Here is a 25,422-nt window from a genome sequence, read left to right on the forward strand (position 1 = left end):
ATCAAATCAAGTTAGTAAGAACATAAATCAATCCCCAATTTATGAAGTATATGGTGAACAGGCCACACACACAAACGTAGTAGATGTGGAGTGATTTGGACGAGGAAAAGTGAAGGAGAAGGAAAACCACAGAATCCACTCCATGTCCAGGCAATATAAATTAAACCCCACAAGGTCTCAATACTCTCTCTCTCTCTCTCTCTCAGCTATTTTCTTGTAATGTTGTTGCAGCTTCAACAACCGACTCATGGGTGGTGGTGGAGCTTTCATCACCCATCTCGAATTCGAACAGATAGAGGCAGAAGAAGAGCCCAAACCAATCGACCCTTCAATTTAAATGCAAATGCAAATGCAAATTCGAACCCACTTCCCTCCAGAACCCAAGTACCCATCTCTCATCCTATTCTTTTGTTTCATATATTCATTTGCTTCAAGTCCTCTGTTATTTATTTCTGTCATCTAACAAGAACAAAAACTTGTTTTATTCTGCTTCTCTTATTAAATATCTATGGATTTGTAGATTTGGGTGTGCTTGTTTCCCCCCTAGAATGAAAAGTAAAATTTACCATTTCAAAAAAATAAAAAATAAAAATAAAAATTCTATGGATTTGTAGATGGAGAACACATTCTAGTGGGGCTGTCCTAGCCATAGTTGCTGGAGTGGGAAGCGAGTGCGAGAAGCGAAAGTGAGAAGTGAGGGGTTTAGGAAAAAAGAAAATACGGGAAGCAAAAAACTCTAGAGAAAGTAAAGAGAAAATGAGTGAGAAGCATCATTTAAAGACAACTTTAAGCATGTAATAAACCTTATTGGAAGTGAACAAGAAGTACATAGAAATAATAGGTTTGTGGTAGGCTAAGGAGGAAGGGTTAATATAGGTATGGATTACAAGTAGAAAGAAGACTTCCCAAATATTTAGAAGAAAGATAAACGTAATTTTTATTCAAACTTGAGCTTTCAATTTTTAAATGCACTCATTTTTTAAATGCGTTCCTTCGACACTATCAAAAGGAGAAAATATTCTTTTAGGAAGAAATAGTCAAAGAGTACTCTCAATTAAGAGAAAACGCGTAGGAAGCGCCTAGTAAGCGTGTTTCCCCTAAATTTGGGAAGCAAGAAGAACTTAGCTTCCAAAGCGAGTTTCCGAGGAAGTGAGGTTCCCTACTAGGAAGTTTCCGGTGTTGGTGTGAGTGTGAGCCTGATAGAGAAACAAACTCAGAGGATTCAATTTGATAATGGGTTTGATTCCCTTTTCTGAAACAAAACTCCCTGTTGGGAGATTGGCTTGTCTCCCAAGCAAAAGATAAGTTATTGGTTTGGTGGAAAGCCAAAATAGAAACCGGCTATTGGTTTTGGAAAATCGTGGATTGGGGAAATCTCTCACTCTCATGACTTTTCAAAAACAGAAGGAAAAACTCACGTTTTTTTGGCCTTTTTCTATGTGTGAAGAAGAGAAGAAAAGCTAGGGTTTTGTGCCTCTTTGGGCAAAAGAAGAGAAGGAAAAATCCTACGTTTTGTTCCTCTTGGTGGAAAGTGTTACGGTCTTGAATGGGGCCTCGCCTAGGTATGGGATTGGGTGGGACCCAGCCTGGTATGGGACAGGTTTCAAGGGCCTTGCCTAACACGTTCCATCAGCTCTGGAGCTTTTGGCGTATCGGTAAGGTACTTAACATTTGGTATCAAAGCAACCACCACGTCTCGTGTTCGAGTCACGGGAGGGGCGACCTGTGGAGAGGAGTACCTGGAGAGGGCTACCTGGTAAAAAGCCAGAGTGAAAGCCGCTAGAGTGAAGTAGCCACAGAGTGGGCTGTCGCGAAAGGGGTGACCTGTGGAAAGGGCTACCTAGAAAAAAGGCCAGAGTGAAAGCCGTCACAGAGTGGGCCGTCGAGGACGGCAGATGCGAAAGCGTGGTGGTATGTTATGGTCCTGAATGGGGGCCCTCCTAGGTATGGGACTGGGTGGGACCCAGCCTGGTATGGGACAAGTTTAAAGGGCCTTGCCTAACACGTTCTATCAGCTCTGGAGCTTTTGGCGTATTGGTAAGGTACCTAACAGAAAGAGGGATTGAAAAGAACTTGGTGAAGGCATCTTCAAGGGATTCTCCTAGTTCTCCGACGGCGATGAGAAAACTTTGTATTCTCATGTGTTTTCTATAAGAGAGGAAGTCAAGAAGGGGTTTTGTAAAGGGTTGCAAGGGAAGGGTTTGAGAATCGATCAAGTGTTGGATCATTTGAGGAGCCTATTGTAATCTTTGTATCTTTCTTGGTTAGTGGAATATTTTTCTTGGATTGCCCGTGGACGTAGGCTCTGCCGAACCACGTAAAGTTGGTGTGTTCTTTGTGGGTTGCAATTTGTGGTTTGTTTTATCTTGCAGATTTTGATCGGACCTTTGTCTGTCGATTTTCTACACTCCCTATTTCACATGTTGGGTTGGATCATAAAAATCATTTAACATTTTCAGGATTCGATTTCCAGCATTCCCAAGAGTTCCCTTTTGAAACAGCCAAATGTGGAACTTCACGCCCTTTTTGGATTGCCAATGAGGTGACCCGACTAGTGGAAAATTTGTAAGGTAGTTTAATGGGAATCAAATTTCAGTTAGGTTTTATGGGGGTTGGATCCAAATAATGTCCATTCAAAATATACTAAGATTTACCCGTGAAAATAAGAAGGCAGAAGGGTTTGAAGAGCAAATACAGGGTTTGTAAAGCGAAGATAAATATGGATTTGACGAGAAATGGGGTTTTTTTTTGTTTTTGTTTTTAAAATGGAGAAATGGGGTTTCTTTTTTCTAATTGATAGGGTTTAGGGTATTCTTTCCCTTTTTACTGGAAAGACGTAAAACATATACAAAATTGTGTAAAATGTAGATATAAAATGACTTTGTAGTTGCATAGGTTAGAAATGCCGATCTTTTTTCTTAAAAACTTAGGCAAAATAACTCCTGGTACTTACCATACAAATTGAAAAGTAATGAGATTAGGACCAACAAATGCTCATTACTGATTTATAGCAATGACCTTCGTTGTTCTTTCAGTCCCACACTATTAGCTAATGTTGAAGAGGAATCTAAAATAAAGATAATATGTTCTCTTACTAAATGCCATCTTTTATATGGACTTATTTCATCTCAAATTAGTCAACTAATTATTATCTTATAGATAGTGAATGATATCCTTATAGTCTTAGTCATGCTTAAAAGAAACAGACTAGAACATTTCACTCCCACATCTAAGGAAAGATAATTTACCTTCAAGTTCAACTCCTGAATGTGAAATCAATTTTGAAAAAAAAAGACAAGGAATGATGGAGACGAGGTGATGGGTCCGGACTTCCCAAGTTCTAATTGTGTGAAAAGTAACCTTCTAATTTGTTGATAAATGTGAATTATATAATGGAAAAATATGAAGAACTAATTGTGTTTACCATATGATGTGTCCATTTCAAACTGCATTTCCCCTGCAACTGGCACTAGGGTTTTTATTAAAAGAGTATGTATGTATCTATGTGTGTATGTATGTATAAGTTTTCATGAAAAATTTAAGAGTAGAGGGTTGAGGCATTAGGGTTTTTATTAAAAGAGTAGAACAAGGGGAAGGGGGTCAATGTTCGAGGGTGGAGGGTCGAGGCACTAGGGTTTTTATTAAAAGAGTCCAGATTGTGATTTTATATATAAAAAAATAATTAAGAAGAAAACACGTTTAGAAGGAAAATATATAGGATTTGAATTTTAAAACAGACAACGATCTGTAGGATTCGCCCGGAAAGAAAAGGATCCGTGCGGGACACGGATACAACAAGAATCCAGGTGTGTCTCACTCGAATCCATGTCCGATTTGTGTGTGGAGACGTGTCAACACGGATTCGGTATAGGAGGGCAAAGAATCCATGCAACACAGGTTCTAATGCTCTTTTAAAAATGGAGCTCATAAATGAGCAACATAAACTTGTATTTCTTTTTGTGTAGAAATGTCATTTATGAGCATCAAGCATAAAATCAAAGCTGATGAAAGCATCATGCAGGTCGAATTGAACATACAAATTAAAGATTAAGGAGTAAGACTGCTACTTTTACATTTCATCATAAAAGAAAAAACTGCTACTTTTACCTTTCATCATAAAAGAAGAATCTCAAAATGGAAGAAAGTAAAATATTAGAACAACTAAAAAAAACTCCCTCCCTAGGGCTTCTGCTTAGGGAGGGAGCCGTTTTCTCCCTCTCGTCTCCCTCTTCTCATCCCCCCTCTCTCTCGTCTCCCTCTCCCCCTTTCCGTCTATCTCTCTCGTCTCCCCCTCTCTCTCTTTCTTTCTCGTCTCCCTCTTTCTTTTTTGTTCGTCCCCCCCCCCCCCCCTCTCTCTCTCTTTTGTGGAATCTTGCCCTCTCGTCTCTCCCCATTGCTGCTTTTTGAGTCTCGCCCTCTTTTTCTCGTCTCATTGTTGGCAAAAGATGAGTTGCGGAGGCCGAATCGGGATCCCTGGAGGCCAGATCTGGAGCATGATTTTTTTCATGGTGGCTAGATCGAAGCTGTGGAGGCAGGATCTGGGGCAGTGGAAGCTGGATTAGGAGTCGTGGAAGTTGGATCTGAAGCCATGGAGGCTGTGAAGTTGGATTAGGAGCCGGAAAAACCGTGGAGGTTGCCGGAGGCCATGAAAGGCCGTGGGGTGTTGGACTTGAAGCCGTGGAAGGCCAGCTATAGGTGCTGCCAGGCCGTAGAGGCTATGGATTATCGGAGCTGGAGGCCATGAGGGATATGGGAGGCTGTAGATCGACGAATTTAGCAATGGGGTATTTGGGTTTAACTGTAGGAAGCTGTGGTCTTCGAAATCAAGATTGTGGGTGGCCTGAGGATGGGTGTGATGGCCAGCGGAGGCCAGATCTGGAGCATGGCTCTTTCGTGGTGGCTAGATTTAGGGCTGTGGAGGCAGGATCGAGGGCCGTGGAGGCTGGATTGGGAGCCGTGGAGGCCCCACATCTGAAGCCATGGAGACCGTGAAGCTAGATCTGGAGCAGAGGAAAACCATGGAGGTTGTTGTAGGCCGTGGAAGGCCGAGGGGTGCTGGACTTGGAGCCGTGGAAGGCCATCTATAGCTTGATGACGATGGTGATGGCTGAAACTACCCTTGCGGAATTGATTTTTGTGGAATAGTCGTAGAATGGATTAGAGGATGACTTGCCAGATTTTGGTGGTGGAGGCCGCCAGAGAAACGACGGTGTTGTTGGGTAGTCGACTATCGTGCACGGATAGGGGCACACAATAGCTCTTGGCCTTCGAGCGGGATTTTTGAAAATCGAATTCGGATTGTGGTGGAGAAGTTTGTGTGACGTGGCAGGTCACAGTTCTGACTTTGTGGGCCCCACAATAGGGCATTTTTGTTGGATTCGTTACAATGAAGGCTTGGGTAATGTAAGGGGTAGTATGAGGTGTAATGGGCTTTTCTTTTGGGCCAAGGAGAATGCTCTTAGGCAATTCATACTATGTAAATCTCGTGGGACTATTGGCCCCCATTGTAAATTTTGCTATTATGAATATATTTGTCAATTTTCAAAAAAAAATATTAGAACAACTCACATGTCAACACACTGCTCCTCTGGTCGAACATCTGGAACAAAATCTTGATTGTCACTTTCTCCCTATTATTCCACTTTTACACATTCTCTTCTCATGGAAGAAGAAGTTGGAGGCCATATGAAGTGCTGTCTAATTATCAGAATAGAGTTGCAGGGGGGTTTTAACTTAATCCCCCCAATCCCGTTGAAGTTTTGAGCCACATTAACTCAAATCTGTTTTGTGCAATAGCTTTGTGTTCAGCTTCAGCACTGAACTAGCAACTAGAGACTTTCATGCTTTTTTATGTAACCAGGTTAACCCAAACCAAAGTATAATTTCCTGAAGTGGACCGCTTTCCAATTTTCATCAGAATTAGCATAAAAAATCCCTTTTCTAGGATAAACAACATCTAGATGAAATACACGAGGATAATCCTTGTGCTTAAGCTATTTCGGTCGAGTGATGGTGGTGTTAATTAATTTACCTGCCCATCTAACGTATTTCTTACCATTGCATTGATACTTTTGGATTCAAGGATGATGCAAACTGATTTGTTAGACTCAATTTTGGTTGAGAAAATAAAAATTTGGTGGCAGTCATATGAGGTCAATGAATGGGCCAGTCTCCAGCTGGCACTCAATTAAACGTTTGTTGAAGAGAAACTCAAATAATGGGGTAGTGAAAGTTTCATAGTGATTAAGGTGAAGAAGCAGATACTCTTCAAGTGGATTATGTCAATAGACACGAAAGAGGACATCACACCAACTGATTAGGATCATTGTTCCAGAAGACAACTAAAAAGATATCAAGAGAATAGCTATTCAAGAGGAAACTAACGGGCCATTTGGATATATGGGTTTTGTAATAAGCTAAACCTGGATTTTATAATCCTAAAATCCTGGATTTAACAAACTCAAGAGTGGGATATATATCACTTCAATAGGGTCATTAAGGCTTCTTTAAAATCGTCAATAATGAATATAAGATCCATCTCTAGTTATTCTATCTACTTATGAAGAAATCTTATATAGTGGAACCAGATGACAAAAAAACTCCTTCACAGTTAGCTATAGAAGATGACCATATACGTTTGGGTGATTTTTTTTTTTTTTTTTTTTTGGGGGGGGGGGGGGGGGGGGGGTTGGGTTATATCCGGCAATGGAGAATGTTCTGATCTAACAAATTCTAAAAGATCTTTAGTAATCATCCATGTTGATTGCCAAAGTTCAATTCAATCAACTTCAGACTAGTTTATCATGAAATGTTATAGAAGACTAGGTTATATACATGACATGCTTTTAAATTTCGGCCCAAATTTTGGATTTCGTCTGGGACCAAAATTTAAAACCGAAACCGAAATTTAAAATTTTTGGCCGAAATTATAAAAGATTTTCACCGAAACTGAAATTGCCACCGAAATTTCATTTTCGGCTGAGGCCAAAACCGAAACGGAAACCGAAACCGAAATTTCGATCCTTGGATATATATCACTTCAAAAGGGTCATTAAGACTTTTTAAAAATCGTCAGCGATGAATATGTGGCTGGCATTTGCATTGTCACTGCATTGCTTATTTAGACATTTAGTGACAGTACATTTTAAGTTTGTAATTTATGTTGGGAACTATTGAAAAGATCCCAGAATTCATTGTATGTGTACTCCTACACAATAATGAAGCCCCCATAGATTTATAGTTTCTCAAAATTCTGTTAACCTTTTTGTCTTGTGTTGTATTACAAATTGGAGTGTTGGAAACCATCCCAAAATTCATTGTATGTTTACTCCTACACAATAATGAAGCCCCCATAGATTTATAGTTTCTCAAAATTCTGTTAACCTTTTTACCTCGTGTTGTATTACAAATTGGAGTGTTGGAGGTTTCTGTAAGCAATAAACATTGAATTTTTAAAATGGTACCATCCTTCATCGAAGTTGTCCTATTCTTTAAGAAACTCTAAACATAGTTTTATAACTATAGACCTTGTTTTTCCTAATCATGTGATGTGCTTATGTTAAACTGTGCTACATTTGTGGCATTTTTATGTTTGTCTTGTAGAGGATAATGGAAAATATATCAGTAAGTGGTGAAGTAGGTGGGGCTGGTGGTGCTTACTCATATAATGCTTTGAAGAGGTTGGAAGAAATATGGGGTAGTATGTGCTCTACAGAACCAGGTAGGTTTTATACTTTTTGCAAAATTTTCAGTTAGATGCCATAATAGCTAGAAATGTTTGAGCAAATATTACAAAATTGTTGCATGTGCAATAGGCATGCATATATGGTTTATTGAAATTAGATTCCCTTTGCTAATAACGCTTGGAAGAAAATTGCTAAAAAATGGTGGTTGTTAGGCTCCTTCCTAACAAACACTGTTTGGGCCCCGCTCTTGCCACGTGTGTATGACAGATCTATTGATCTGACCGATGGCCGCACATCCAGCCAAATGTTGTTGAGAACACCTTGATCGGATGGTACTAGGCCCTTGATCCAATCAGCCTTGTTTAGGGTTCCTCTAAGAAAAGCTAAACCATTGTTTTTTGTAGTCCTTACGCGTGGGATGTGCCTTTGTCATGGGATCAAGATTGTGTGGGCTGCCTCATTAAGCTCTACAGGATCAACAGTCTTGATTGCACTGTCAAGCCTTGAAATTGATCGTTAGCACTGATCCAGACAATGATTGTCTACCTAATCATTCTCAATTTGAAATTATAAATGTATGCTGAAGACTAGACAAATAAATACTACTCTTGTTGTTATGCATTCTATAAATAGGAGAGGAAGACAAGGGAGAAGAGAAAAAAGAAGACATGAGAAGTTTGGAGAGTAGATTCCTAAGTTTCAAAAATAAAAAAACCCCACGACCCCTCTCCTTTCTTTATATATGCAGAAACCATATATAATGAGCCCTATCACATTATGTCACATAAATGAATTAAGTGATGGGCCCTATCTCATTACACAATTTTAACACTCCCCCTCAAGTTGGAGTGTAGATACCACTAATACCAAACTTCGAACAAATATGCATGCTTTGAATTTGACTAATTGCTTTGGTGAATAAATCAACTAGCTGGTCTTGTGGTCTCACAGATTGCGTATATATTTCCCCTTCCATAATTTTTTCCCTACACAAAATGGCAATCCACTTGAATGTGTTTTGTTCTCTCATGAAACCCTAGATTGCTGACAATATGTGAGGCAGCTTGATTCTTACAAAATAATTTGACTGGATGATCACCAATAAAGCCAATCTCCGGGAGTAAAAGATCTTCAACCACGTCAATTGACAAGTTGTGTGAGTCATAGCTCGATACTTTACCTCTGCACTAGATCTCATAACCACTCTCTTTTTGTTACTTCTCGACGTAACCAGGTTAACCCAAATGAAGGGCCAATAACCTGTAGTGGATCTCCTATCCGAAGGACCGACCCAATCAACATCAATTCACCGCTCGATGCAAAATTTCCTATTTGACTATACAATACCCATGATCAGGAGCACCCTTGAGGTATCTCAATGTATGGATCACAACTTCCCAATGAGGAACACCCAATGCTCGCATAAACTAGCCTCATTGCAGCATATCTTTCTGGATAAGGAATGGGAAAGCTTTCTCATGTTACATGAATCAAATGTTTCATTTCATCCAGGAAAAACCGTGTGTTTCTCAACAATGCCTTTGTCATTTGATCCAATAGCATTCCATTAGATAAGAACAGATTTGATAAATACTAATAACTCGTGGATGGAGTATTAGAATGGAAAGATCCATATGGAATACATAATTATTATCTACACTTAGCTTCAGCTTAGATCCTATCAATCCCAATCTATGATTTTAAATCTCACCTCATTGTTCTATTTTTTAGTTATCTGTATTCAAATAACCCCTGACCCTGTCCATATCTTCACTAGTTATGCTGTATCTGTGTCTCAGTTGCGAACTCTCATCTGCCACCTTTGCTGCCCTTCCGTGTAATTCATAGCCCTACTCATCTTGTCCACATCAACCCATATCTACTTTTTGGCCTCATGGCTAACTTTTACTTTTATCATTAATGCCTCACTAGAAGTTATAACTTGTCATAAAGTGATTACCAGTGTTTCCGTTTGTTCTTGAGCTCTTATGAGGCAGCATTGCTGGATATAGATTAGATATTGATCAATGTGGTTTAGTACTTCTTCAGAATTAAGTGGGAATCAACACTCTTAACTTGGTTGTTATTGTGAAACAACCAATTACTCCCAAAGCTTAAGCTGTTGGAGTTGGTGTTATTTAATCATTTATAGTTCAACACTCCCCCTCACACGTGGCCCCTCTTCTTTTTTTTTTGAGGTTGGCCTTACACATAGACTTTTGATATTTAGGGAGTTGTGAGTTTTGAACCCAGAACCTGTTGCTATGAATCTGATACCATGTGAAACAACCAATTACTCCAAAAGCTTAAGCTGTTGGAATTAGTGTTAATCATTTATACTCCAACAGTTATTACTTGGATTCATTACATGTGTAATTTCAGTGTCAGTTTTACTGCTCAGATGTTGCTCTGCTTTAACATTTGAGGAGGCTGATAGACTTGCAAAAGAAATGTAATACCATCCATTAATGGCAGCTATTTTCAGAGAAAACTGTTAGAAGTGTAAAATTCTTCTCTTTTGCAGATGCTCAAGGGCCCTGGGAAGTAGTTTCGACTTTTGCTGGTTCGTTCAGTAATTCCAATCTGGATAAGAAAGCGGCATACACTTTTGATGTAGTAGTTTGTGGCGGTACATTGGGCATCTTTATTGCTACCGCATTGAGTTCCAGAGGACTCCGTGTTGGCATTGTTGAAAGGAATCTGCTAAAAGGGGTATACTATTAAGTTCTTTCTGGTTTGTTATTTGAGTAATTGCTCAATAATCCTCTGTATATCATCACATACTGTCCTAATAACTTAAATATGCATTGATCAGAGAGAACAAGAGTGGAATATATCAATGAAAGAGCTTCTAGAACTCGTTCAAGTTGGCATTCTATTAGAAAATGACATTGAAGAGTTCACGATGGTGAAATTCAATCCTGTAAGTTCTTGAATTTTATCTAGTTTCCATTGTTGTGTTCATTTGCAATTTTTTTTTTTTTTTTGCTTTCATATTCCGCTTTAATCACTTTCACTTGATCCACACTACAGAATAGATGTGGGTTCGAGGGGAAAGCAGATGTATGGGTTGAAGACATTCTTAATCTCGGTGTCTCGTAAGTTAGATGTTTTGATCATTTTATGGTGTCTTTCATTTCCCTTATTTTTCTGGCCCAAATTTTAAAGATGTTGGCACACCCAAAAAAAGAAGACTTCGGGCAAGTTCTACCTCAATATTCATGCACCTTCATATATGTTATCTTCTCATTTACCTTTCGAAATACCCATATTTGATGAGAACTACAATAGAACCTATGATAGAGCCTCACAGTCTATATGTACAAACAATTAACAACTACAAAACTTGGACAAGAATTGGTAAGTTAGCTTTACATCTCAAGTCTTCAAAATATCGTGACTAGAAATGTAGCTTAGTCACCCTAACATATTGATTAAAGTTTTCCCTGGACATAGGTATGTATACTTTTTGAAGTTTTTTTACTCAAGGATCTCTTTCACTACTATCTTAGATGGTAACGTTTGTGATTAAAGGAGTAACATAGAGTACAAAGTAGCAGGGGAACTCCTTTTTCTTAATTATTGGAGAAGACAAATATTGTATGGTATCAATATTCACCATTTATTCTCATCAATGGCCCTCATCTTGACTAGCCTTCTTATTGGGTTTAGCCAGGTGTCTCAAAATAGACATTGGCACATTGCATCCAACCCATCATAATGGGGCCCACCATACTACTTACCCCCAATGCAAAAATGACACGATCTGGGGCCTGCATATCTCATATGCATCACTACCGCATCAAATATATAATTTCAGTAAAAGCAGTGGCAATATGTTGAATATTTGAAATTACCATAAATTGGACGATTAGTATGGATGGCTATCTTGTTTGTGTGATTGTTTCTAAATGTGTATTTGTGCTTTTTCTAACATTTAATTACCTTTCATCTTAAAATTCTATCATCTGCATATGTTTTGGTATGCTTTCGTGATTTTACAAGATTTTCACTGAATTCCCAACCGAAACCAAAACATTTTCGTTTCTGGAGATCAAAATGGAAACCAAAATTGAAATTTAAAACCTTAGCGAGAAGGTCAATGATGCAAAGGAAATATATTCGAATTATGGTGTTGAAGTCTTTGTTTGGTGGAATCAAAGCCATTGCATTCTTTGAAGATGTATGCTTTTGGCCCGGATGTGACAGATGTATAGAGAATGGTGAAGAGATCTCTAACATGTCAACCAGCTAAGAGCGATCTCAGAGTGGTGGACTATAATTTCCATTTCTTGTACCTTTTTTGCCATGGGAACATCTAAGTATGGACTTCATTTTAGGGATTCCACAGGCTCAATGATGTAGCGATTTTATTCCTTGTTAGTGGATACTTTCGTAGATGACTAACTACAACATGTAGGAGAACTTTGTATGCATTGGGTGTTGCTGATTTGTTTTCAAGGTGATAGTGCGCTTTCGGTATCCTTTTCTTTTGATTGACATGTAAGGTTTCTTAACTACTTTGGAAAACCATATAGAAGAAATTGAAGACAAAGCTCCAATAATTTAGTACCTATCACCCCAACACATGAACAAATCGTAGTATTTAATCAATTCCTTGGGAATTTTATACTTTCAATGATTACTTAGGAAATCTTTCTTCACTTGCATCATTTGGTGTTTACTTATTTGAAGCTAAACTTTTAATTTGACTCTTCAATTGAGTGTTTTAACTTCTACTAAATAAATTTGTTGGTACAACCACGAATTATATTCTTGTTCACTTTTACAACTATAAGCAAATCTGACTGTGTTAGAAAAAAAATGGAACATGCTTTGATATTCATTTTATTACTAAGAAATCTCATGTATTGTTTGTTTTTTCTATATGTGGATACAGGCCGGCTAAACTTATAGATTTCATGAAGAAACACTTTGTTTCACGTGGTGGGATCATCTTTGAGGGTCATAGCTTGTCTAGCATATGCATATATGATGATGCAGCGGTGCGATCACTAACTCTTTAATGGTGGTATTGTGATTATTATTTAATTTCTATTTTCTCTAATATGTTGGGCATGTTGTAGAAACACCAAGAAATACCTTTCGAATAAGGATCAGACACGATGTGCAGCAAAACGTTATCGCCCAAGAAAAAAAAAGATCATAAAATTTACGTGGTTTGGCAATGTGCCTACGTTCACACAGGAGAATAGTTTCACTATTTCAGTTTAGGGTTACGAAAACTCCTCGGCCAAGAAAACCTCACTTCCCGTAACCCTAATATGTTAGCTGGACTCACGTGTGCGTCACACACATTAGTTCGTTAGCGTGCTGAATAATGCTAGAATTCAAGAAAGCTGCACAACACATAATGTCATGATCAAGCACAAGAGTGTTTTTATGGAAATGCCTTCAACACTTTTAATCAAAGGAATAATTTCAGTTAGAAATTTCATTGAAACTTTACAAAATTAGGAAAACGTATGTGAACATATGCAAATGATGGAAATTTAAGATGAAACTTTAGGGAATGTTGGAAAATTATTTGTCTTTTTTTTAAAATAAGGAAATAATTAAATTTTTATATTTAAAAATTAAACTCAACTCTACTCAACGAAGCCTTTGTCCCAAACTAGTTGGGGTCGGCTATATTTAAAAATTAAAAATATAATAAATAATATTTACAAATAGATTAGACAAGAAAAATATCGAAATAAAAAAAAATTTATATTTAAAAATTAAACTCAACTCAACTCAACTAAGCCTTGTCCCAAACTAGTTGGGGTCGGCTATATTTAAAAATTAAAAATATAATAAATAATATTTACAAATAGATTGGACAAGAAAAATATCGAAATAAAAAAAAATCATACTATTGTCCTTGCATATTATATTTTATAATTTTCTCTCTAATTTGTTTTTATTGAAAAACAATTTTTTTCTTTTAAAATTTTAGAAAAACTAAAATATAATGTATGTCTAGATTCAACCATGCCCTTTTATACAGAAAATTTATATTCCATTTTCTCACTATTTTATTAGTTCTACATTTTTTATAAAGGGAGATGATTTGTTCACCCCCTGTAAGATTAGGCGCCCTCCTTTTAATGGAATTGTGAGCAGAATTCAACACTTTTTGATATCAAATCACGTTAAAAGGGGGGGCGCATAATCCTACCAGGGGGGGTGGGGTGGTGAAAAAATCATCTCCCTTTTATAAAATGTTAAAACATTGTTTTTGTTTTTGCCATTTATTGTACTAGCAGTATGCTATGTGTCACATACTTATATTTATATGAATTGCATGTGAAATATGTATTATGTATAAATATTTGTATGAATTACATGTAAAATGTGGTATGTGCTAAATTATCTGATGTGCGCAGCACATACATGGTTTTAAAGTCCCATTGAAATCGACACAAAATGTTCAAAATTTTTTCATTTCCATCCCCACGGAAACACATATTGAAACCAAAATGCATACTGAAACCAAACCATAAGTGTACCAGTGGTATATTATACCATTATGTGTTATATATATATATATATATATATATATATATATATATATATATATATATATATATATATATATATATATATGGAAATGGTTTCTGCGCTCAAGCACAAAAACAGGGTGGGGCCACATTTTGGGTGGGATCCAAAGCATTCATTTGATGGGCCCTTTCATGGGTAGGGTGTCCACCAAAAATCAGCTCCATTGGATCACCTTAGGGTGTCCATTTGTGGGGCAAAAAATGGACAGATTTTGTGGACAAACAGCCATTTTTGGCCCCACAAATGGACACCCATTGGTGATCCAATGGAGCTGATTTTTGGTAGGCCCCCCATCCATGATGGGGTCTTCTAAATGAATGCTTTGGATCACCCCCCTCAATGGCCCAACGCCCCTGTTTCTGTGCTCGAGCGCATATAAGCTTATCTGTGCTCGAGCGCAGGAACCCTTCTTCTCTCTCTCTCTCTCTATATATATATATATATATATATATATATATATATATATAGAGAGAGAGAGAGAGAGAGAGAGAGAGAGAGAGAGAGAGAGAAGGGTTCCTGCGCTCGAGCACAGAAACAGGGGTGGGGAACATTTTTTTTGGGGGGGGGGATCCAAAGTATTCATTTGATGGGCCCTTTCATGGATAGGGTGTCCACCAAACACCAGGTCCATTGGATCACCATAGGGTGTCCATTTGTGGGGTGAAAAATGGACAGATTTGTGGACAAACAGTATCTGTCTGTTTTCTCCCCCACAAATGGACACCCTAAGATGGTCCAATGGAGCTGATTTGGTACACCCCCCATCCATGATGGGGCCTGTCAAATGAATGCTTAGGATCACTCCTCCAATGCGGCCCCACCCCTGTTTCCAGCACTCGAGCGCAGATAAGCTACCTGCCCTCGAGCGCAGTAACCCTTTTCTCATATATATATATACACACACACACACACACACACACACACACACACACACACACACATGAGGAAATGAAGTATGTGCAGCTGCACAGATAAGCAATCTGTGCATGGCTGCACAAACCATAGTCGGGGCCACATTTTTTGGGGGATCCAAAGCATTCATTTGGAAGGTCCTTCCATGGATAGGGTGTGTACCAAAAATTAGCCGTTTAGGATCATCCTAACCTTGCCATTTGTGGAGGGAAAAAATGGGCAGAAACAATGTCTGTCCATTTTCCCCTCCAAATTTGATTGGGTTAGGATGATCCTACAGGGCTGATTTTTGGTACACACCCTATCCATGGAAGGGCCTTCCAAATGAATGCTTTGGATCCCCCAAAAAATGTGGCCCCCACTATGGTTTGTGCAGCCATGCACAGATAGCTTATTTGTGCTACACATACTTCATTTCTTCATATATATATATATATTGGATGTGAAATGTGGTGGATGTGAAAAAAAGGGCAGCCCAGTGCACGAGGCTCCCGTTGCAGGGTCTGGGGAGGGCTAGATGTATGCAGCCTTATGTATTATGTATAAATATTTATATAAATTACATATGAAATGTGGTGTTTAGAATTATTAGACATTCATGACAACAAATGTCACTAGCAAGGTTTCAGGTTTAATCTTCTTTATGCCATTTCGATCGTGGTGGAAATAGAAATGACAGTTTTGGATTGAAATTCCTGTGAAAATCCTATAAAAATATGAAAACGTATGGAAACATATGCGAATGGTGGACATTTAAGATGAAACCTCTGGAAGGGTTAAAATAAGCACAGATGCAAACTCAAAAACCATCAAAGAAGCTAAAAAAATCACCTACAATGGTTTAACAACATCGAACAACTAATGACATGTGCTGCGCATTGCTAATAATTCAGTACATGATGTAATTCATATAACTATTCATTCCAAAAGTAATTCATATAAATATTCATTTCAAATGTAATTCATATAAATATAATTAGCACAACCTTGTATAATACACCACTAATAGACTTACGCCTTGGTTTCTCTGTGTATTTTGATTACAGTGCGTGTTTCGGTGGGGATGGAAACGAAATCATTTCTGTTGTTTCCTGTCGGTGTCGGTGGAAATTTAAACCTATAGTCTATGTATTCGATGTTAACCCAACGACTGATTGACTATACCTGTGTTCTCTTCTCCATGTTTTTGACGGCAGATAGTTATTGTTGTTTAGAATTACATATGTCAGAAAACTAATGTATGCAGTGGAAACTTGTTACTAAAAATGATCCAGGTTTTCAAACTTACTAGGCAAGAATGAAGTTGTCTATTGTCAAATTTGTACTTTGTAGGTTTATTGGTGGCATGCAACTTTTAAATTCTGGTTCACTAATCTGAATATTAAGGTCCTTTCATGCAATGTGACATTGTTGAGAAATGAATGCTAATCATTAGTTGTATGAATGTTCACCTTTAGTTGTTCTCCTTAGGTATTGCAACTTGCTGATGGAAAGGTTTTGTCTTCACGTCTCATCATTGATGCAATGGGAAATTTCTCCCCGGTGGTAAAACAGGTTAGGGTTTTGTGTAGTAGTCATGCATATTGATTTATTTGTATGTGTAGACAGTTGCTGAACCTTCAAAATTCATCCATCATCAAGGTATGCGAATGTATATCTAATACTAAATATAGGTACAAGACATATCAGTTCCAACAAAAAAAAATGTAGCTGCAAGACATTCTTGCACATATTATGATCAAATACGAATACATTTTTCTCTATATTCATAAATAGTCCTTGGTTTTGGTATGCATTTTGGTTGTGATGGAAATGGAAACACGTTGATTTTGGATGGAATTTTTTTTTTTTTTTGAAAATCCTGTAAAATCATGGAAACTTACGGAAACATATGCAGATGATGGACATTTAAGATAAAACTTCAGGACATATCTAATACTAAATATAGGTACCAGACATATCAGTTCCAACGAAAAAAAATATAGCTACAAGACATTCTTCCACTGTTGCACATATTATGATCAAATACCAATACATTTTTCTCTATATTCATAAATAGCCCTTGGTTTTGGTATGCATTTTGGTTGTGATGGAAATGGAAACACGTCGATTTTGGATGTAATTTTTTTTTTAAACCGCTGTAAAAGCATGGAAACTTATGGAAACATATGCAGATGATGGACATTTAAGATAAAACTTCAGGAAGTGCTAGAATAACCACAAATACACTTAAAAACTCACATAAGCACAGAATCACCCATATAGAATTAGCTTTTCATAAGTGCATTATCGGTATATTACATCATTATGTGTTACATAATGTGGAGTGTATATTGTATGATAAATATTTATATAGAATTAAATGTGAAATGTGGTATGTATTGAATTATCAAACATGCACGGCAATGTGTCTCACTCAGTGTTCGATGTTATTAAACCTCTATGGGGCTGTATTGCTTATGTGATGGTTTCTAAGTATGTATTTGTGCTTATTCTAGCCTTTCCTAAAGTCTCATCTTAAAATTCCATTAGGGTGATGATATTTTAACCCCCTGCAGTACGCATGCGCGGTCCTTTTAACATGATTTGACGTCAAAAAACGTTAAAGTTGCCCACTATTCACATCAAATCACGTTATAAGGGGGGCGCATGTGTACTGCAGGAAAAGGGGGGGGGGAGAGGATATCATATCCCTTCCATTATTTGCATATATTTCCATACATTTATGTGATTTTACAGGATTTCCACCGAAAATTTTCACGGAAACCAAAATGTTTCCATTTCCATGGTGTCTGAAACCGAAATTTAAAACCTTATTTATAGTGGATATTGGAGTAGACAACCAACTTTGGTACTTCAAGGGCTACTGAACTTGGCTCCTGTATGCATACACACATGACCCATCAAACACACATTATACACACACCGACACACATATAGAAATATGCACATTCAATTATACAGGCTAGTAGGTGCCAACTTTTTATTTTTTTGTGAAACCAAATGCATATTAGGTTATCTGAATTATTTCTTTTGTGTGTGTAGATGAGAAAAGGGAGAAAAGCAGATGGTGTTTGCCTTGTGGTTGGTTCTTGTTCTCGTGGTTTCAAGGAGAACATAACCAGTGATGTCATTTTTAGTAGTTCTTCCACAAAGATGGTAGGAGATTCGGAAGTCCAATACTTTTGGGAGGTAATTTGATTTCATTTTAGTATATCTTCTACTTTTTAATAATGAGAAGTAGTTTTCTGTAAGGAACAGTTTACATTTGCACCAATGTGGTCATATAGATTAAAGAAAGGGAGGCCCAGTGCACAAGGCTTCTGCCATTGCAGGGTCTGGGGTGGGCTAGATATACACAGCCTTACCCCTGCTTTGCAGAGAGGCTGTTTCCGTGATTCGAACCCGTGACCACCAGGTCACAATGGAGCAACCTTACTGTTGCGCCAAGGCTCGCACTCTTAATGTGGTCATAGAGATTACATGCATATAAAAGATTTTGATCTAAAGTAGCATTAATGTTAAAGTATGGTGTTGTCATAGACATGGTGTCAATTTGACTTTGAAGGTTTGAATTATTTTAATTTCCAAGAGCAACTCATCGTTCTATTTTTGTTGTGTGTTCCTTTTTCCCTTGTCCTTGCATTCCTTTGCAAGATTTCATGTGTTGATCAAAATGAGCATATAAAGTTCCATCTTTTTGTTCAATGCTCGTGCTCCATTTTTGTGGTCACCCTAATTTTTCTATTTAATTCCTATGGTACCAGCATATTAACAATAATACAAGAACAGAGACGAGACTCAACATTTTCCAAAATCTAGGACACATGTGTGAACACGGGTATCCCATACACTGATATAGGCACAAGACATGCATAAAAAGCATTATAAAACTTAACTAGATTAAATTTAGAAGTTGGAATGAATATTGTATAATTTGTATTGTTCATATTGTCAGTAAGACTCGCATGCTCATAATTATAATTGCAAATGTTTAACATTTACAAGCAACAAGCGTGATAGTTTATTTGAAAAGAGTGGCCTATATTTAAAACATGGCAATTATTTGACCAACATAAGTGTCCATGCTGTATCCAGAGTTTATATTGTACTATGTTGGACACAATAGGTTGGGCCTACACAATTATCCAGATATTATATCTAATTATATGTAGTGTTTTTGAAACTTGAAATGTGCTTAAAGATAACATGTGGGGTTATGATTGTCCTTTCTTCTGGCTTGTAATAGCATACGGTGCTGACTCATTTTATTTATCACTACAAGAAGACAGGTGAAAAGATTATTTGAACATTTTGGGTGATAATTTGGTATTTTCACCCATTTGCTTTCTGAGGCTTGGGATTCTGCTAATAGTGTATGTAATTTCACAGGCATTTCCTTCTGGTTCCGGTCCAACAGATAGAACTACTTACATGTTCACTTATGTTGATGCTCGCTCAGGGGGCCCAAAACTGGAAGAATTACTAGATGACTATTGGAATCTGATGCCGGCTTATCAGGTTGACATTCATATTATCATGTTCCACTAATAGTAACAGTACTTTACCTTGTATCTTTGGTCTCCTTTATGACATAAAATATTTTTTAGCAGGATTTAGTCGCTATTGGATCCCCCGTTTGTCCAACTTCTCTTTATATTTTCACCTATGTGATTTCCCCAAATGGAATATCAACAGAAATCCTTCGACCATTTTGTATTTTCTGATACTTACATATGTTGCAGTAAATATAATAATATTCTCACATTTCTATTTTGATATCAGTATTGGTTAGAGCAATGATGTGTGGTTGTCATGCTTCCTCTTGTAGGGTGTCTTGCTCGATGAATTGGAAATACTAAGAGTCGTCTTTGGCATATTCCCTACATATCGTGACAGGTAAAAGGTGCAGCAACCAAGTGAATTAATATGATTTTTTTATTCTCATGATGAAATTGAAAATAATGCTTAGATGGATGTGCGGCCACATAAGGTTAGATAGAATTAAAAATGAATACATTAGTAAAAAGGTGGCGGTGGCATCAATTGAGGAGAAGATGAGAGAGCACCGCTTAAGATGGTTTGGACATATTCAACGTAGGCCTTTGGATGCTCCAGTGAGAAGAGGCGACTCGTGCCAAGTTGATGGAGTAAAAAGAGATAGGGGCAGACTGAAAACTACTCGGGTAGAAACAGTGAGGAAAGACTTGATAGCTAGGAATATAACAGAGAACATGGCCTTGGATAGGACGTAGACGAACCCAACTAGAGCCAGGATTAGAGCCGGGTAGATTCCTGTCACCTTCTTCATGAAATTTTTCTAAAGGATTCATTTAGCCAACCCCAACTAGTTTGGGACAAAGGCTTTGTTGAGTTGAGTTGAAATTGAAAATAAGCTCCGTAGTGTGAAGAAATATGAACTATTAGTATAATATTTTGAAGCTGTCTATGGATGATTTCTTCATATTTGGACCGACAATAAAGGTTACGAGATTATTCATACATATAATAACCAAGTGATCCAAATGAAAGCATGAACCAGAAAATTATAACTTTTTTTGAACATGTGGATTCATTAATAGCATAAGCTGCACGAGCCAAGAATAACACAAACAAATACGATAGCAAAAGAAAGGGAAAAAGAAAACAGGCGAAAAACAAACAGAAGAACTACAAGGTAGGCATCTCATGCATTTATCATCTCTTTTTAAAAACAATAAAATAAATAAATTTTGATGTGCATTTTCCCAACCTGAACTCCATAAAGCTGAAAATATGTTTGAAAACAACATTTCTTTCGTAAATGGTGTACGTGGCCTAGTGCTTTTTATTTTAAGTTGTCTTTGGCATGCTTTTTTAGCCGACCCCAACTAGTTTGGGACAAAGGCTTTGTTGAGTTGAGTTAAGTCTTTGGCATGCTTCTAATTTATTGTTGTATTTATCCTATTATTTCTTGAATGTTTTGACAAAGTCAATTGTTTAGACACAGTTTGTGGAAATGATTGCCTTGTGTGTATGACATAGTCTTATTATGTTCTATGTTAGAATTGCACTTCCATGAATTAATTGCTGTTCTGTTTTCTTTTTACACCACTATATGCAATATTTTTTTTAAAAGATGACAATTTCAAAAATATTTTTACACCACTATATGAAAACTTACATTGGGGACCAGGGGTCCCAACTTGCAGTACATAGAATCAATTAAGAGTGGCTAGGAGCATACTCCTAGGCCAGTAACAAGCCAAAAAAACTTCAGGGTCAACTAATACAGTGAGATCTACACTTCCATACGCTGCCACCCTGTCGAATAACTATTTCACTATATGCAATATAATATCTAGCATTCTAGAATATCTATGGTGCAGTATCTTAAGATGCGATATCTAGTTTAATGTTTAATTAAAGGCATTGAAACCATGATTGTAGGCATCATTAGGTTTCTTCAATATATTTGTATATGATAAAATATTTTGTCTCAGTTTCTTGATGTATCGATGCTATCTCAAATTTATGGTCTCCTTGTGCTTTTCTCTTAAATCTGAAGCTACTAAGGCAACTGCATTCTCAAACATTCTGAAATCTGACACCATTCTCATCTTAATGGGTGAGGACGAACCTCTTCACAGTCCACTACCTGCAGGTTTTGACCGTATCATACAGGTGTTTTATACTACACTTCTCAACCTTCTGTATATTATAAATTGGGATTTGCTAGTGACCATCGCAAAGGGCATTTCGCGGATGGGCTGTTGCATGTGAGAGCAGCCACCTCAGATGAATTAAATGAATATAACAAAATCTGCTGAAAAGTGAGCCTGTGTGGCTGCTCTTACATGCAACAGCCCATCCACGAAATGCTTTCTGCAATGGTTGCTAGCAAATCCCTTATAAATTCGATTTTTAAATGAAATGAATATCAGTAATTCATTATGACCAGGTTGGTGATGCTAGTGGCATACAATCACCGGTTTCATTTGGTGGTTTTGGGAGTATGACTCGGCACCTTAGCAGATTGTCGACTGGTATGTCTGGTTGATGTATTCATTACAGTATCAGTAATAAAACCGTAAAATTCGTGATTTTTAGATGTCAGAACAATAAATTTAGATCTTTTTCTATGAAGGGTAAGAGTGATCCATAATTCCATACCATTTGTGATAGTCAAGTCTAGTAGTACAAAAGATCTTGGTTCGTTTACTCTAAATCTCTTAGGATTAGTGGGATGCAGATTATGGTCTAGTCAAGGATATGATATTTATGAAGCATGTTTCCCAATAAGATTAAAATTGGAATTCGTACAGGCCAATAAGATCAGATGATCAATAAGGTGATTCCAATACAGAAGTGAATGATTCGTTGTTTGTTTAGAATCAGTATTTTTAAACGGAAAAAAATACTAATAAATGTAGATTCTAACACTACCTAGACACATGGGCTGCAATTCCCCTCCCCCCCCATTCCCACCCCACATGCGCGCGAGCACGCGCGCGCACACACACACACACACACACACACACATCGAATGAAAGGCCGGGTGATGGAAATCACATTGAAAACATGTACATAAGGAATCCAAATCTTGGCTAGAGAGCACTTGAATAATGTGGAGGTGGAAGGGGACTCGCTGAATGTTACTCGGTGGCTTCGTCACCCTTGGAGATTTGATAGATTCTTTGATTAGATTCAAGATTGGGTGAGATCCTATTCAATGTATTCAAACATGTTCGTTGCTCTGGCAATGAGGTGACGGATAGGCTAGCAAGAGAAAGGGTTTCTAAGGAAGCATTGGCGTTGTTTGATTCCCTTCCTCCTTGATGTAGCTTTCTTTGTTCCTTCTAATTTTTTCTGTCCTCATCCTTGTATTTTGACCATCTCGGTCTTTTTGCAATAAAATTGGCTGTCGTTGAAAAGAAAAGGAATCCAAATCTTTGTCATCCAAAATCAAAATGTCCAAATTTTAGTTTGATTCCTTTTTAAGAAAATGGGAAAATTTGAATATGCTACTAAAGCACTCTTTAACAAATGGAAATTTATCTTGTATTTTTTTAAAACAGGACAAGGTGCATAATTTAGAAATCATTACAATTCTCAACACATCTTTCATTGTCAATATATCTTTAAAATATTAGTCAATCATGTCAAATCATCTGTAATCATGTTGGAATGTTATTTTTCGACCTTTTCTAGTAGCTATTGTTGGAATTTTTTGTTCTTCTGCTCCACATTTTGATGTCCTACTCTAGCAGATGAGTTTTCAAGGAGAAACCCAATCATTGTCTTTATTTTCTTGCTGTTAGATATATAGATGTTATAACAAGTGTATGTATGCAAACTAATATTTTGCTTCCTTCTTTGGAGCATTAAGGAATATATGAAGCCGTCAGTGATGATTTCCTTGACAAATACAGTTTATCCCTGTTGAACCCTTACATGGTTGGTTTTTCCTGGCCATAGATTTTTTTTGATTGGTTTTCCTGGCCATAAATGGTTACATGGATTCTATTTTAAGGATCTCAGTAAAAACCTCTGTGTTGTGCAGCCAAACTTGAGTGCATCCTGGTTATTTCAAAGGGCAATGTCGGCACGGTCAAGTGCCAATGTGTCATCAACTTTCATTAATGAGCTTCTTTATGTTAATTTTCTAAGTATGCAGGTAAGCTCATGTTGGTATTGACCACTAATTTTTTCCACCAATTCTTTCCAGCTTCACATTCTTACATTTCTTTTGAATTTTTTGTTGAATATTTCACCAGAAGCTAGGGGATCCAGTACTTAGACCATTTCTCCAGGTTAGATAGCATCGTAATTAGAATATCATTGTTTCCATTTTTCATAATTGTGAAACTTAGGATTGTGAATTCGCATTTTCTATGATTGCAACTAATTTGAAGGAGCATAAGCATGTTAACCTGCTTTGGAGCTTCTTAAATTTAATTTTTTTTGTTATGGCAGGATGTCATTCAATTTGTGCCTCTCGTGAAGACACTTGGCCTAGTTATGGTAACTCAACCTCAAATCCTTCCATCAATATTCAGACAGGTACAATGTATTATATTTTATTTTTTATCGAGAGTTTTTATATAGTGTCCACGCATAGGTGTAAGCAGTTTTTTTAAAAAAAATATAATGGGGCCTGCATTGTTCTTTTTTTCAAGCCTCTCATTTGTTGGGCCCTGACTTGGATAGGCCATTCTTCAATATCATCCCCATAGGATGATCTCAACCCTCCGATTTGTCACGGTTTCTATAATGTGCTGTCCCTATATAGATCTGAAGGTTGGGATCTTTTTGGGGCCCGACATATCTAAGTGGGTCCCATTATATTTTTGTATCTTTCTTTAATATGTTCCTTCCAGACTGCCCTCACTACCAAATAACTTGAATGATTGATAATCCCATGTGTTCTTCCATGCTCTGAAAACTACCCCAGTTTATTTCTAGTTGACTGTCTGCAAAATAGTACAGAAAATCGATGATAAACTAAAGGGAGAATTTGCATGCGGGTGTGCCAAAGGATTCCTTCATTATCTTACTTTCGCGAGCCTACTTTCATGCACTAATTCTTTACTCGTTTTATGCCACAAACAACTACTAACATTTTGGACGAAGTCGATTTCCACAAAATAGTTATCTCTCTCTCTCTCTCTCTCTGTGAAAATAAATGTGGCCTAATTATAATTTTAGTTTGTAATACTAAAATGTGTTGGTCCTCATGCTATATCCAGGTGGGCGTTAGTGCGATCCTCGACTGGTCTGTACATTTTTTCATGCTGGGTTACTACACATTCCTTTCGACCTTCATCAGCCCCGTCATAAAGTAATTAATTATCCTTTTCAGTTATTCAGCCATGATTTCCTTTCGACTTTAGAACACGTGTTTAGTCCTCACAGTATCTACAAATTATATCTTTTGCTAGGCCATGGATAAGCATCCTTCCAAAGAAGATGAAATATGAATGGAAACGCTATCTTGAAGCATGGCAATACGGAGCTGGTTTAGATTACACATACATACAGACAGATACACACAGGGAATAAGGATTAAAACAGAGTAGTTTGATTTTTGAGTTCAGATTGTTTAAATCGTAATCACTTTCATTTTGATCTGTAATAAATAATTCAGTTCAGATGGAATGAAGCAATTTGCATGGAATTAAAATGAATGTATAAAGTTATTCTGAGTCTTTGCGCCTTGAGTTTTATATATTGTTATTGCGGCTGAAACAGAGGGCTGTTTCTACGGCTTTCTGGGAGCTTT

General features: G+C 37.3%; 1 protein-coding gene across 5 annotated transcripts; it reads left to right on the forward strand.

Moving 5' to 3' along the window:
- LOC143857672 (Lycopene beta/epsilon cyclase protein) lies at positions 1–25,348 on the forward strand. 5 transcript variants are annotated; one of them, XM_077368117.1, is made up of 19 exons: positions 1–150; positions 232–384; positions 7,603–7,720; positions 10,210–10,397; positions 10,501–10,608; positions 10,719–10,783; positions 12,586–12,691; positions 16,632–16,715; positions 18,207–18,353; positions 19,554–19,682; positions 19,993–20,060; positions 21,791–21,824; positions 22,102–22,186; positions 23,530–23,597; positions 23,704–23,817; positions 23,918–23,953; positions 24,117–24,203; positions 24,890–24,981; positions 25,082–25,348. In XM_077368117.1, exons 3-19 carry the CDS (start codon positions 7,609–7,611, stop codon positions 25,200–25,202), a joined length of 1,644 nt encoding a protein of 547 aa, XP_077224232.1. In that variant the 5' UTR covers positions 1–150; positions 232–384; positions 7,603–7,608; the 3' UTR covers positions 25,203–25,348. The 5 variants fall into 5 exon arrangements, 3 of the variants coding, with proteins under 3 accessions (XP_077224232.1, XP_077224227.1, XP_077224225.1); XM_077368110.1 differs by lacking the exon at positions 1–150 and having other exon boundaries at positions 166–384; XM_077368112.1 differs by lacking the exons at positions 1–150; positions 16,632–16,715 and having other exon boundaries at positions 165–384.
- The last annotated feature ends 74 nt before the right edge of the window (positions 25,349–25,422 follow it).

This window comes from Tasmannia lanceolata, unplaced genomic scaffold, assembly GCF_043159265.1.
Source record: "Tasmannia lanceolata isolate RefF3 unplaced genomic scaffold, GAP_Taslan_0.1 ptg000003l, whole genome shotgun sequence".
Taxonomy (NCBI): domain Eukaryota; kingdom Viridiplantae; phylum Streptophyta; class Magnoliopsida; order Canellales; family Winteraceae; genus Tasmannia; species Tasmannia lanceolata.

Excerpts from the sequence above, each read along its gene's own strand:
- LOC143857672 (XM_077368110.1), top strand. The coding sequence starts at position 220 with ATGTTGTTGCAGCTTCAACAACCGACTCATGGGTGGTGGTGGAGCTTT. Across the intron at positions 12,692-16,631 it reads GCATATATGATGATGCAGCG|GTATTGCAACTTGCTGATGG; the intron begins GTGCGATCACTA and ends TGTTCTCCTTAG. Across the intron at positions 23,818-23,917 it reads TTAATTTTCTAAGTATGCAG|AAGCTAGGGGATCCAGTACT; the intron begins GTAAGCTCATGT and ends ATATTTCACCAG.